This window comes from Mobula hypostoma, chromosome 11 (genome assembly GCF_963921235.1).
Source record: "Mobula hypostoma chromosome 11, sMobHyp1.1, whole genome shotgun sequence".
Lineage (NCBI taxonomy): Eukaryota > Metazoa > Chordata > Chondrichthyes > Myliobatiformes > Myliobatidae > Mobula > Mobula hypostoma.
The window spans coordinates 82,393,033-82,406,942 of record NC_086107.1 but is presented as its reverse complement, the minus strand read 5'-3'; the positions used below and the strand labels follow the sequence as shown (position 1 = coordinate 82,406,942).

The 13,910-nt window shown below is 45.2% G+C and overlaps 1 protein-coding gene across 1 annotated transcript in view; it reads right to left on the bottom strand.

Moving 5' to 3' along the window:
• Positions 1-5,186: 5,186 nt before the first annotated feature.
• LOC134354331 (uncharacterized) overlaps positions 5,187-13,910 on the bottom strand; it is a 12,418-nt gene continuing 3,694 nt past the window's right edge. The window contains exons 2-4 of the mRNA XM_063063263.1: positions 10,922-11,098; positions 6,659-6,799; positions 5,187-5,316 (exon numbers count right to left, since the gene is read on the bottom strand). Coding sequence (XP_062919333.1) covers positions 5,199-5,316; positions 6,659-6,799; positions 10,922-11,098 — 436 coding nt within the window. The 3' untranslated portion in view covers positions 5,187-5,198. The remainder of the gene's footprint in view (positions 5,317-6,658; positions 6,800-10,921; positions 11,099-13,910) is intronic.

The window sequence follows — 13,910 nt, the reverse complement described above, 5'->3', positions numbered from 1 at the left end:
ATCTCCACCCTGCCATCCCGTACTGCCCGTAATGGTACAGTAGAACATATTTATTGCTTATTTATTATTATTATTATTTCTCTTTTGTATTTGCACAGTTTGCTGTCTTTCGCACTCTGGTTGTTTGTCCGCTCTGTTGGGTGCGGTCTTTCATTGATTGTATTGTGGTTCTTGGATTTATTCAGTATGCCCGCAGGGAAATGAATCTCAGGGTTGTAAATGGTGACAAATACGTACTTTGATAATAAATTTACTTTGAGCTTTAGTATTTATGTATGTATGCACATTTTACTCCATATCTGTACGTTTTTTGCATGTCATGCTCTGACCAATTGCAAATTCCTAATACATGAAAATGTAACCAGTGAATAAAGTTGAATCTAGATCCTTGAATTTTGATTTTCAGGGCAAGCTGTGGTTTTTGAAATTGTTTACGGACTGATAACTGTCACTGGTGCTGAGACCATCCATTGACAATTTTACATTCCTCCTCTGAAACCCTTCGAAGGACATAGTTTAACTTGCTGTAGCCCAGCAGGGCGACTGCAATGTTGGGATCACGACTGAGTCATACACTCAATGTCCACTTTACTAGGTACAAGAGGCACCCAATAAAGTGGCCACTGATTGTACTTCCGTGTGTTCATGGTCTTCTGCTGCCATAGCCCATCCACCTCAAGATTCGATGCGTTGTGCATTCAGAGATGCTCTTCTGCACACCACTGCATAACGCGTGGGTATCATGTTGTCTATTGCCTTCCTGTCAGCTTGAACCAGTTTGGCCATTCTCCTCTGACCTCTCTCACTAGCAAGGTGTTTTCATCCACAGAACTGCCACTCACTAGATTTTTTTTGTATTTTGCACCATTCCCTGGTGTGTGTGAAAATCACAGGGGATCAGCCGTTTCCGAGATACTCAAACCACACCGACTGACAGAAGCAATCATTCCGTGATCAAAATTGCTTCGGTCACATTTCTTTGCCATTCTGATGTTTGGTCTGAAAAACAACTGAACCTCTTGACCCTGTCTACATGCTTTTATGAATTGAGTTGCTGCCGCATGATTGGCTGATTAGATCGTTGCATTAATGAGCAGGTATAAAGGTGTACCTAACAAAGTGTATCTCATCTTTCACACCAGTAAACTGAAGACAAGGTATGACAGACGGGCAGGTACCAGCATGCAGAATTTAGTGCTGAAACACCAACATGCATGTTTTGGGCTTGGTGTCACAGAATTATTGAACTGTATTTCACTGAGCAGGCCTCATTTTGTATTAACCCCATTGCTCAGAGGAGTAACTGCGTCGGTACCAACTACCCCCCCCCCACCCCCATGCCAAAGTGATTCATCCAGACACTTCTGAAATACTGTCAGTGACCCAGCTTCAACCTATCTTTCTTGCCGAACTAGCTTGCGAGTACTCAGAGTGTGTGGACGGACTGACAGAGGAGTACAGAGAACACTGGAAATGCCCAGGTCATGAAAGATCCATGTGAGTCTGGAAGTCAAGGCCTGAAGGTCGAACCCATGATCAGGGAGTCCTGGAGTTGATACCCAGAGGTCAGTGAATTCTGCAAGGCAAACCCAGAGGTCAAAGCCCAGAGCTTGGTGAGTCCGGAGCTAGAAGCCTGAAGGTTAAAGATTGAAGTTGGTGAGTCCAGAGGTAGAGGTTCAAGAGTCTAAGCCCCTGGGTCGCATTGACTGGAGGTCAGAGACCCGATGTTTGTGAGACAGGGCCACAGAGTGGAGTTGGAGGCTCGATGTCTGTAAGTCTCAGAGTCTGGGGCAAAGGACTGAAGGCCCAGAGGCGGCCTGTCTCTGTGTGTGAGGGGTGGGTGGCTGGGAGTCTGGGAATGGAGCTTTCTTTGCTGTTGTTGTCTTGTTTTGATGTTGTTGCTTGCGTTGTTCTGCTGAACATGGTGGGCACACTACGTGGGTGTTGGAATGTGTGGTGACACTTGCAGGATGCCCTTCCCCCAAATCCCCAGCACATCCTTGGGTGTGTTGGTGGTTAATGCAAACAGTACACTCAGTGGCCACTTTACTTGGTACCTCCTGCACCTCATAAACGTGTCACGCTGGTTATTTGATCTACTGTAACTTTCCTGTCAGCTTGAACCAGTCTGGCCATTCTCCCCGACCTCTCTGATAAGAAAGATGCTTTCACCCACAGAACTGCTGTTCAGTGGATGCATTTTGTTTTCCACACCATTCTCTGCAAGCTCGAGAGGTGGGATTAATCCAAAGCCCGGCATGAAGGCAGCAAGCTGAGACTTCCATAAGTTTCAGTAGTTCCATGTGGGAATATTTTAGGCTGCAAGAGGAGCACAAAGTGGTTTATCATTTAAAAAAAATCAGTATGCACATAGTGGGCTGAATGGCCTCCTATGTAAAGGTCTAAGCTTCTGCAGCTGGCCAGGCATGCCCGCCCTCATGCTGCGTGTCACATCAACATGTACTGCATCTCCCTCAGAAGTGAAGCCATACAGGAGAGGATTTAGGCCATTTGGCCCATCGAGTTTACTCTGGCATTCAGTCACGCTGATTTACTTCCCCTCTAAACTGCATTTTCCTCCTTCTCCATGACACCCTTGATAATCTAGTCGTTTTGAACAGCTGCTCCCAAGAGATGTCTCTGACCCCCATTCCGCCAGTGAACTATGACACAGACACCGTGGGTGAGACAAACCCTGCCATTCACACCTGTGGGTCTCAAGACAGAGGATATGAAGATAAGGCATATCAGATGGCCAGCTGCTTCTGCAAGCGATAACGTTGTAACTCTAGAGCTCATGTTTACAGACCATCCCTTAGCTTAGCATCAAACATGGAAAAGAGAAACGTTGATTTTCTGATGCCCGTAAGAAAAAAAAAACAGAGAGCTTTAAGTTCTAAAGCAGCTAAAACACAGGGTACTGACTTTGTGTTCCAGACAGCTACACTTCAAGTCCAGGTAGACAATCAACCAATGATTTCTCGGCTGGTCAGAGGTGTTCTGTCACTGTCAGTCAGATTTCTTCCCACTCCTTTATCTGTCGTCATCTTGTAGGAATAGTGGAGTTTAAGTTGTTAACTAGATAACCTAAAGCTAACCAGTTCTGCCTGGACACAGAATCTCGCCCTCACAGGTCTCACAGTCAGCCCACACAAACAGGTAGGACAGGGCTCTTGTCCCTTCTCTGAGTGTCACTGACCCGGCAGCCATCCCCTTGCACTGGCCCAGTGTAAGCACCTCATCTTCTGTCTAATCATGTCGCAAACTTCCAGACACCGTATTGAAAAGTTACCTGCTGATGGGCCCATCGTACTTTAACCTCTAACTTATTTTTATAATATTCGTTATAATTGCTGAATGTAGTTCTAACCAATGATCTTCAAAACCTGGGCCTCTGTATCTCCCTCTGCAACTCAATCCTTGCCTTCCTCATCAGGAGACCACAGTCAGTGAGGATCAGAAATAACATCTGCTCCTTGCTGACACTGGTACACCTGCAGGATGTGTGCTTAGCCCACTGCTCTACCCTCTCTACACCCACAATGGTGTGGCCATGCACAACTAAGTTTGCCGATGACACAACTATTGTTGACAGAGTTTCAGACGCCGATGAGAAGGCGTACAGGAGCGAGATAGATCAGCTGGTTGAGTGGTGTTGCAATGACAATTCCAACCTCCTCCCCCAGTGCTCTGGTCTCCTCCCACATTTTGCATTCAACATCAGCAAGACCAAGCAATTGATTGTGGACTTCAGGAAGGGAAGTCAATGAAACACAGACCAGTCCTCATCAACAGTGGAAAGGGTGAGCAGTTTCAAGTCCCTGGATGTCAATATCTCGGAAGCTCCATCCTGGGTCCAACATTTTGATGCAGTTACAAAGAAGGCTTGAGAGCAGTTATAATTCATTATGAAACTTGGTATGTCACCAAAGACTCACAAATATCTACAGATGTAGTGTGGAGAGCATTCTAACTGATTTTATCACCGCCTGGTACAGAGGGGCCACTCTACAGGATCGGAAAAAGCCGCAGAAAGTTGTAAACTCAGCCAGCTCCATCATGGACACTGGTCTCCCCAACATCAGGGACACCTTCAAAAGGTGATGCCTCATGAAGGAGGCATCCATCATTAAGGACCCCATTACGCAGGAAATGCCCTCTTCTCATTGCTACCATCAAGGAGGAGGTACAGGAGACTGAAGACACACACTCAATGATTCAGGAACAGCTTCTTCTCCTCTGTCATCAGATTTCAATGGACAATGAACCCATGAACACCACCTCGCTGTTTCTTCTCTATCTGTACATCCCCGGTGATCTGGTTCCCTCCCACATCCCAACAATGCTAAACTATTAATTACCCCCAGTGTGTGGGTGAAAGTTGGAACCTGCCTGGAGACGAGGAGAATACGTAGATGGGATTTCAGACTCAGAATTAGCTTTATTATCGTTGACATGTGCCGTGAAATCTGTTGTTGTGTGGCAGCAGTACAGTACAACAGATAAAAATATAATAGGCTGCAACAAGAAATATTTTAGTAAGGGCACAAAGGGAGCAGAATAGTGAAGTGCTGTTCGCAGGTTCATTGTCCACTCAGAAATCTGACGCCATGGGGATGAACTGGTTCCTAAAACACTGAGGCATATCTTCGGTTCCAAGGTGGCGCCAGACAGTGGTGATTCTCTGTCTGCAGCTCCATAGGGAATCATCAAGTATTCCCGTTTCGGACTACTTCAGCTGAAATCTACAGTCCCAGTCAAAGTTATTTTAGAAAACTCTTTCAGCACTATTTATTTATTTTTAATGTATATTATTTTGCAGTGTATAGTAGTTCTTATGTACTGCACGGTACTGCTGCTAAACAACAGATTTCATGAATAGGTCAGGGATAGTAAACCTGATTCTGATTCAGGTCTGTGTCAGTGAGACCTGGTGACTAAAGCACCCGTTTCCTTGTTGGATGTCCCCAGCAGAGGAGATGGAGACAGCAGCTCTGGCAATGTGGCACCTTTGGTGTGGGCCTAAATCTTGTGTGCAGATGGAAGTGTTAGAGGGGTTAATTGCTGCCAGGCTAGGGTGCACCAAAGTCATTAGAGAATGACATGGAACCATCAGGAAGAAAGATGCTGTTTAATTTAAATTGATATTCTGAAAATCATCTTCAGGGAACCATCAGGTTTTGCTTGCATTTCACACCTCACATGCTGCAGTCAAAGGTGTGGTGAGGCTGGTGCATCCTCTCCACCAGTGGAAGGAGAGCCTGATCCACCAGTTGCTGCAGTACCTCTCCCTGCTCGGGCCTCTGGTAGATGGAGCTGAGGGAAAGAACACACAGAGAAGGTAAAGCTCAGGAACTGCAGCACAGGGCCAGATGGTTATTCCTGGACAGATGCTTCAGCTCACAGGCTTTCAGCTCACTCTGTGGTGATCATGTTAGGATAGTGAAGGTTCCTGTTTACTGACAGGCATCCCTCATCCCTCTCTCAGGGGGAGATCTGTACACTGACCGGTGCCTCTCAGTGGGAGATCTGTACACTGACCGGTGTCTCTCAGTCCCTCTCTCTCAGGGGGAGATCTGTACACTGACCGGTGTCTCTCAGTCCCTCTCTCTCAGGGGGAGATCTGTACACTGACCGGTGTCTCTCAGTCCCTCTCCCTCAGGGGGAGATCTGTACACTGACCGGTGTCTCTCAGGGAGATCTGTACACTGACCGGTGTCTCTCAATGGGAGATCTGTACACTGACCGGTGTCTCTCAGGGGGAGATCTGTACACTGACCGGTGTCTCTCAGGGAGATCTGTACACTGACCGGTGTCTCTCAATGGGAGATCTGTACACTGACCGGTGTCTCTCAGGGGGAGATCTATACACTGACCGGTGTCTCTCAGTCCCTCTCTCTCAGGGGGAGATCTGTACACTGACCGGTGTCTCTCAGTGGGAGATCTGTACACTGACCGGTGTCTCTCAGTGGGAGATCTGTACTCTGACCGGTGTCTCTCAGAGGGAGATCTGTACACTGACCGGTGTCTCTCAGTGGGAGATCTGTACACTGATCGGTGTCTCTCAGTGGGAGATCTGTACACTGACCGGTGCCTCTCAGTGGGAGATCTGTACACTGACCGGTGTCTCTCAGGGGGAGATCTGTACACTGACCGGTGTCTCTCAGTGGGAGATCTGTACACTGACCGGTGTCTCTCAGTGGGAGATCTGTACTCTGACCTGTGCCTCTCAGTGGGAGATCTGTACACTGACCGGTGTCTCAGTGGGAGATCTGTACACTGACCGGTATCTCTCAGTGGGAGATCTGTACACTGACCGGGGTCTCTCAGAGGGAGATCTGTACACTGACCAGTGTTTCTCAGGGTGAGATCTGTACACTAACCAGTGTCTCTCAGGGAGATCTGTACACTGACTGGTGTCTCTCAGTTCCTCTCTCTCAGAAGGAGATCTGTACACTGACCGGTCTCTCTCAGATCCTCTCTCTCAGGGGGAGATCTGTACACTGACCGGTCTCTCTCAGATCCTCTCTCTCAGGGGGAGATCTGTACCAGTGTCTCTCAGGGGGAGATCTGTACACTGACCCAGGGTCTCTCAATCCTTCTCTCTTGGGGAGATCAGTACACTGAGCAGCGCTCCTGTTTGTTTTGAACAGCTGACCTTAAATATCCTGGCTCGGTACTCCATTGGTTTTTCCTCCTCTCCAGAAGCTTCTGGATGTTTTCAATCAGTGGCTTGATGTGACTCAGCTTGTGGATGTTCTTCTGGATCTGGTCAAATGCTGAAAACATCTTCTTTGAGCTGAAATCAGAGAGGGGTGAAAGGGCAAGAACATATCGGAGAGGCAGTAAGACTTCGTGAGGGTCTGTATCCTGTTCCCTGTGTCACTGACACACACAAACGCAGACAGGGTCAGCTTTGGCACCTTGTCATGTGGTAAAGATTGCATCAGCCGTCAAGGAAGATGGCACAAGACCGTGTCTGTGCCTTCAGGAAACACAAGAGATTCTGCAGATGTTAGAAATCTTGATCAACATGCACAAAATACTGGAGGAACTTCTCAGGTCAGGCTGAGGAAGGATGTCAGTTTGAAATATTGACTGTTTATTCCTCTCCATAGATGCTGCCTCACCTGCTGTGTTCCTCCAACACGGTGCTTATAAGAAAACATCTGGACTGGTTAAAGATGAAGTTTTTTTAAGGAGGATTGTAGGGGAGGAGGGAGAGAAGGAGAGAGGATTTCAGAGGGATTCCTCATAATGGTGCTTGCACATATTGTCTGCCTGTGTTGTACTTTCTCTGTAACTGTAACACTATGTTTTGCACCATGTTATTGCTTTTCCTTTTGTACTCTCTCGGTGAACTTATGTAAAGAATGATATGTATTAATGACATGCAAATAAAGCTTTTCCTGTACCTAATAAAGTGACTACTGAACTTAGAAATGCTCTTCTGCACACCACTGTTTTAACGGTGGTTATTTGAGATATAGTTGCCTTCCTGTCAGCTTGAACCACTCTGATCGCTCTCCTCATTACCTAGGCGCTTTCGCCCACAGAACTGCTGGTCGCTGTATGTATTTTCTTTTTTGCACCATCCTCTGTAAACTCTTGAGATGATAGTTGAGGCCATCAGGACATTCTGAACACCACAGTAGCTGAGGAGATGTTGGAATATGTATAATTGGGCACTTAGCAAGGGCCAATAAAGAGTAGTTAGGTTTAAGTGGAGTGGCCATTGTAGGAATGGGCTACTGTTAGAGTGGGGTGTTCAGGCTTTGGCTCATAAAGGCTCATAGAAGCTTTGGTAAGGAGAGGCAGAGGCTGTAGGTAGATTTTTTTTTCCATTTTTTTTCTCATCACACAGTTAGAGCAGTGGGGATGCCAGATAGGATAGTGAAATGCTTCTCTTGCAGGAAGTGGGTAGGCAGGGAGATCTCCAGTGTCCCTGATGACCATACCTGCAAGAAGTGAATCCAGCTGTAGCTTCTTTTAGACCGTGTTAAGGATTTGTAGCTGGAACTAGATGAACTCCGAATCATTTGGGAGGCTGAGGAGTTGATCAACAGGACATACATGGAGGTAGTTACACCCGAGGTGTAGGACACAGGGTGACCATCAGGAGGGGCAAAGGGAATATGCAGCCAGTACAGAGTACCCCAGTGGTCACCCCCCAACAACAGATATACGGTTTTGGATGCTGTTGTGGGGTTGACCTAGCAGAGGAAAGCCACAGCTATCAGGTCTCTGGTATTGAGTTTGGCTCTGTAGCTCAGAAGAGAAGGGGGAAGAGATGAGCTGTAGTGATAGGGGATTCAGTGGTTATGGGAACAGACAGGAGCTGTGATTAGCCTCACAGTCATCAGTATAAAGTGAGGCAGGAGGCTAAGCCAGATGGCCTTGTGCTGCTCCTGTGATTGTGGAGGAAACGTTGTTGCCAATCTGAACTGACTGGGGATAGCAAGTGAGGAAATCCAGGATCCAATTGCACAAGGAGGTATTGAGGCCCAGGACTTCAATGTTACTGACTAGGTTTGAGAGGATGATGATATTGAATGCCAAGCTGTAGTTGGTAAAGAACATCCTGACGTATGCATCTTCATTGCCCAGATGTTCCAGGATTGAGTGAAAGTACTGGAGGAACTCCTCAGGTCAGGTGGTATCTATGGAGACCCTGGTGAAGGATCTCAGCTAGAAATGTTGACTGTTTATTCCTCTCCATAGATGCTGTGGCATCTACTGTTGACTTGTTGCTCTGGTAGACAAATTGGAGTGGATCCATCGCCTCTCAGGCAGGAGATGATATGTTTCATCACCAACCTCTCAAAGCACTTCATCACAGTGGATGTTAGTGGTACTGGACAATAGTCGTTGAGGCAGGTCACCACGTTTTTCTTAGGCACTGGTGTAACTGAAGCCTGTTTGAATCAGGTGTCGAAGTGAGAGGTTAAAGATACCAGTAAACACTCCAGCCAATTGATCAGCACAGGCCTCTAGCATCTGGGCTGGATGCTTTTGGTGTGTTGACCCTCCTGAAGGATGTTTTCACATTGAACTCAGAGACTGAAGTCACAGGATCATCGAGGAGCTGTGGGAGTTCATGAGAATGCCTCCATGCTTTGATGGTCAAAGTGAGCATAAAACTCATTGAGCTCATCTGGGAGTGAAGCCTTGCTGGGGATTTTAAACTAGAGATGCAGTGGGATAGTAATCAGAATGCTAGGATGTGATAAAGGGGGAGGGATTCCATTACTGTTCAGGGAAAACGTCATAGCAGTGCTCTGTCAGGACAGACTGGAGAGCTTGTCTACTGAGTCTATATGGGTGGAACTGAGGAAAAAGAAATGGATGACTACATTAATGGGATTATAATATAGATCACCGAACAGTCCACACGATTTAGGGGAGCAAATTTGTAGAGAGATCGCAGACTGTTGCAAGAAACTTAAGATTGTGATAGTAGGTGATCTTAACTCTCAACATAAACTAGAGGGAGTGCGATACTAGATCTCCTACGAGACAAGGCAGGCGAGAAGTTTATGTAGAGCAAAACTCTGCATCTATTGATCATAATACCATTAGTTTCAAGATAATAATGGAGAATAGGTCTGGTCCTCGTGTTGAGATTCTATATTGGAGAAAGGCCATTTCTGATGGTTGCAGAAAGGACTAGGTCAGTATGGATTGGAACATGATGTTTTCTGGCAAAGGTGCACTTGGTAGGTGGGAGGCCTTCAAAAGTGAAATTTTGAGAGTACGGCATAAACACAGGAGGTTCTGCAGATGCTGGAAATCCAGAGTGACACATACAAGTGTGTTTGAGAGTATAGTTTGTAAGTTTCTGTCAGAATAAGAGGCAAGGATAACAGGTTTAGAGAACCTAGGTTTTTCAGAGATATTGAAGCACTGGTTGAGAAAAAGAAGGAGGTGTGTACCAGGTTTAGGCAGGAAGGAGCAAATGAGGTGCTTGAGGAGTAGAAGAAATGCAAACGAACACTTAAGAATGAAATCAGGAGGGTGAAAAGAAGACATGAGGTTGCTCTAGCAGACCAAGTGAAAGAGAATCCTAAGGACTTCTATTAAGAGCAAAAGGATAGCAAATGATAATATTGGTCTTCTGGAAGATCAGAGTGAATCCAAAAGAGATGGGCGAGGTCTTAATTGCAGTTTTTGCATTTGTATTCACTAGGGAGATGGACACAGAGTCTATAGAAGTGAGGCAAAGCAGCAGTGATGTCATGGACCCTATACAAATTACAGAGGAGGACATGTTTGTTGTCTTGGGGAAAATTAGGGTGGATAAATCCCCAGGACTTGAGAAGGTGTTTCCTCTGACCCTGTGGGAGGCAAGTGCAGAAATTGCAGAGACATCTAAAACATCCTTAGCTGGGGAGAGGTGTTGGGTGATTGGAGGATAGCTAATCTTGTTCAGTTGTTAAAGAAAGGCTCGAAGAATAAACCAAGAAGTTGTAAGCCATTGAGCCTGACATCAGTAGTGGGAAAAGTTATTGGAAGGCATTCTAAGGGACCAGATTTTTTTATTTGTATTTGGATTTGGATAGACATGGACTGATTAGGGATTGTTAGCTTTGTGTGTTGCATGTCATAGAAGAATGAGGGAAGATTTTCCCTATTCTGATGTTTGGTCTGACCAGCAACTAATCCTTTTGACCATGTCTGCATGCTTTTATGCATTGAGTTGCTGCTACTTGATTGGCTGATTTGATATTTATATTCATGAGCAGGTGTACAGGTGTACCTAATAAAGTGGCCACTGAGTGTATCTCAACAAATGGCAGTACTAAACCAATGATAATAATTTGAGTTGACTGAATAGCAACCGGAGGGAAATGACCATATTCCCCAGGCAGCTGATGCAGTCCCGTCTCGGCACTGAGGGAGCAATGGAGGGTAGGGCACTCACTTATTGGCGATACTGTCTATCTCCATCCTTAAGTCTCGCAGCATCTGGGTGGTGTGGCGATGCTCCCGCTGTGTCCGCTCCCATTGCAGGCTGAGGGTCTCGAATTTTCCCTGGAAATCGCTCAGGGTCCTCACCTCCTCGTGCTGAAGGGAAGCTTTGCTTTGGTAACTGCTCTCCCTGTGTGTGAACACAGACACAAGCCATCACCCCACAGGAAGCTCCTCCCAAGGAGCAGCCTGAGCAGAAATAAAACCTCAGGACCTGTGTGTGTGTGTGTGTGTGTGTGTGAGAGAGAGAGAGAGCGAGGGAGAGATGTCATAGTCATAGAACTCTCCAGCATGCAACCAAGCACTTTGGCCAAATTTTTCCATTCTGACCAAGTTGTCTGCCTGCGTTATTTGCCTGCATTTGGCCTATATCCCTCTAAACCCTTCTTATCCATGTACCTGTCCAAGTGGCTTTTAAACATTGAGATTGTGCCCACCTCAACCACTTCCTCTGACAGCTCTTCCATACCCCCAATATTTATTCCAAGTTTCACTTTGGTAGGGCACTGAAGAGTGTGGTAGAACAGAGGGATCTGAGAATACAGATCCAGAATTCCTTGAAAGTGACGTCATGGATAGATAAGATTGTAAAGAAAGCTTTTGGTATGTTGGCCTTCATAAATCAAAGTACTATCTACAGGAGATGGGATGTTATGTTGAAGTTGTATAAGACATTGGTGAGGTCTAATTTGGAGTAATGTGTGTAGTTTTGGTCAACTACCTACAGGAAAGATATGAATAAGATTGAAAAAGTACTGAAAAAAATTACAAGGTTATAGGATGGACAGCTTGCAGTAAATGAGGTGCTCGAGGAATATAGGCAGCTTGGAGTAAAATTGGAGTAAATGAGGTGCTCGAAGAATATAAAGAATGTAAAAAGAATCTTAAGAAAGAAATTAGAAAAGCTAAAAGAAGATATGAGGTTGCTTTGGCAAGTAAGGTGAAAATAAATCCGGAGGCTTTCTACAGTTATATTAATAGCAAAAGGATAGTGAGGGATAAAACTGGCCCCTTAGGGAATCAGAGTGGACAGCTATGCGCAGAGCCAAAAGAGATGGGGGAGATTTTGAATAATTTCTTTTCTTCGGTATTCACTAAGGAGAAGGATATTGAATTGTGTAAGGTAAGGGAAACAAGTAGGGTAGTTATGGAAACTATGATGATTAAAGAAGAGGAAGTACTGGTGCTTTCAAGGAATATAAAAGTGGATAATTCTCCTGGTCCTGACAGGATATGCCCTAGGATGTTGAGGGAAGCTAGTGTAGAAATAGTAGCGGCTCTGACAGAAATATTTCAAATGTTATTAGAAACGAGGATGGTGCCGGAGGATTGGCATATTGCTCATGTGGTTCCATTGTTTAAAAAGGGTTCTAAGAGTAAACCTAGCAATTATCAGCCTGTGAGTTTGACGTCAGTGGTGGGTAAATTAATGGAAAATATTCTTAGATAATTATCTGGATAGACAGGGTCTGATTAGAAACAGTCAACATGGATTTGTGCATGGAAAGTCATGTTTGACGAATCTCATTGAATTTTTTGAAGAGGTTACTAGGAAAGTTGACGAGGGTAAAGTGGCGGATGTTGTCTATATGTATGCAGATGATACTAAGATAGGTGGCGTTGTGGATAATGAAGTAGGTTTTCAAAGCTTGCAGAGAGATTTAGGCCAGTTAGAAGAGTGGGCTGAAAGATGGCAGATGGAGTTTAATGCTGATAAGTGTGAGGTGCTACATTTTGGTAGGACTAATTAAAATAGGACATACATGGTAAATGGTAGGGCATTGAAGAATGCAGTAGAACAGAGGGATCTAGGAATAATGGCGCATAGTTCCCTGAAGGTGGAAGCTTTTGGTATGCTGGCTTTTATAAATCAGAGTATTGAGTATAGGAGTTGGGATGTAATGCTAAAATTGTACAAGGCATTGGTGAGGCCAAATTTGGAGTATTGTGTACAGCACCTAAGTTACAGAGAAAGGTTGAACAAGTTGGGTCTTTATTCTTTGGAGCGTAGAAGGTTGAGGGGGGACTTGATAGAGGTGTTTAAAATTATGAGGGGGATAGATAGAGTTGACGTGGATAGGCTTTTTCCATTGAGAGTCAGGGAGATTCAAACAAGAGGACATGAGTTGAGAGTTAAAGGGCAAAAGTTTAGGGGTAACACGTGGGGGAACTTCTTTACTCAGAGCAGTGGCTCTGTGGAATGAGCTTCCAGTAGAAGTGGTAGAGGCAGGTTCGATGTTGTCATTTAAAAAAAAATTGGATAGGTATATGGACAGGAAAGGAATGGAGGGTTATGGGCTGAGTGCAGGTAGATGGGACTAGGTGAGAGTAAGCGTTCGGCACGGACTAGAAGGGCCGAGATGGCCTGTTTCCGTGCTGTAATTGTTATATGGTTATATGGTTATTGCTGGGACTTGAGGACCTGAGCTATAGGGAATGGTTGAATAGGTTTTGGACCTCATTCCTTAGAATGTAGAAGATTGAGGTGAGATTTGATAGATGTATACAAAAGTTATGAGGAGTATAGACAGGGTAAATGCAAGCACATCTTTTCTGCTGAGGTTGGGTGAGACAGCAACTACAGGTCATGGGTTAAGAGGGAAAGATTAAATGTTTAAGGGAAACATGAAGGGAAACTTCTTCACTCAGAAGGTGGTGGTAGTGTGGAACAAGCTGCCAGCTCAAGTTGTGGACGTGGGGTCAATTTAAACATTTAAGAGAAATGTTTGGATAGGTACATGGATGGACTAGATGGGCTGAAGGACCTGTTTCTGTACTGTAGTGTTTTATGACTATGACTATATGACTCTATCTTTCAGATCCTCTTTAAATCTCTCCCCTCTTCTCTTAAACCTGTGATCTCCATCTCCATATCTATCCATAATCTATCCTGGATTATTCCTCCTATCTACAGTATGCATATATAATGTATGTGTATATTT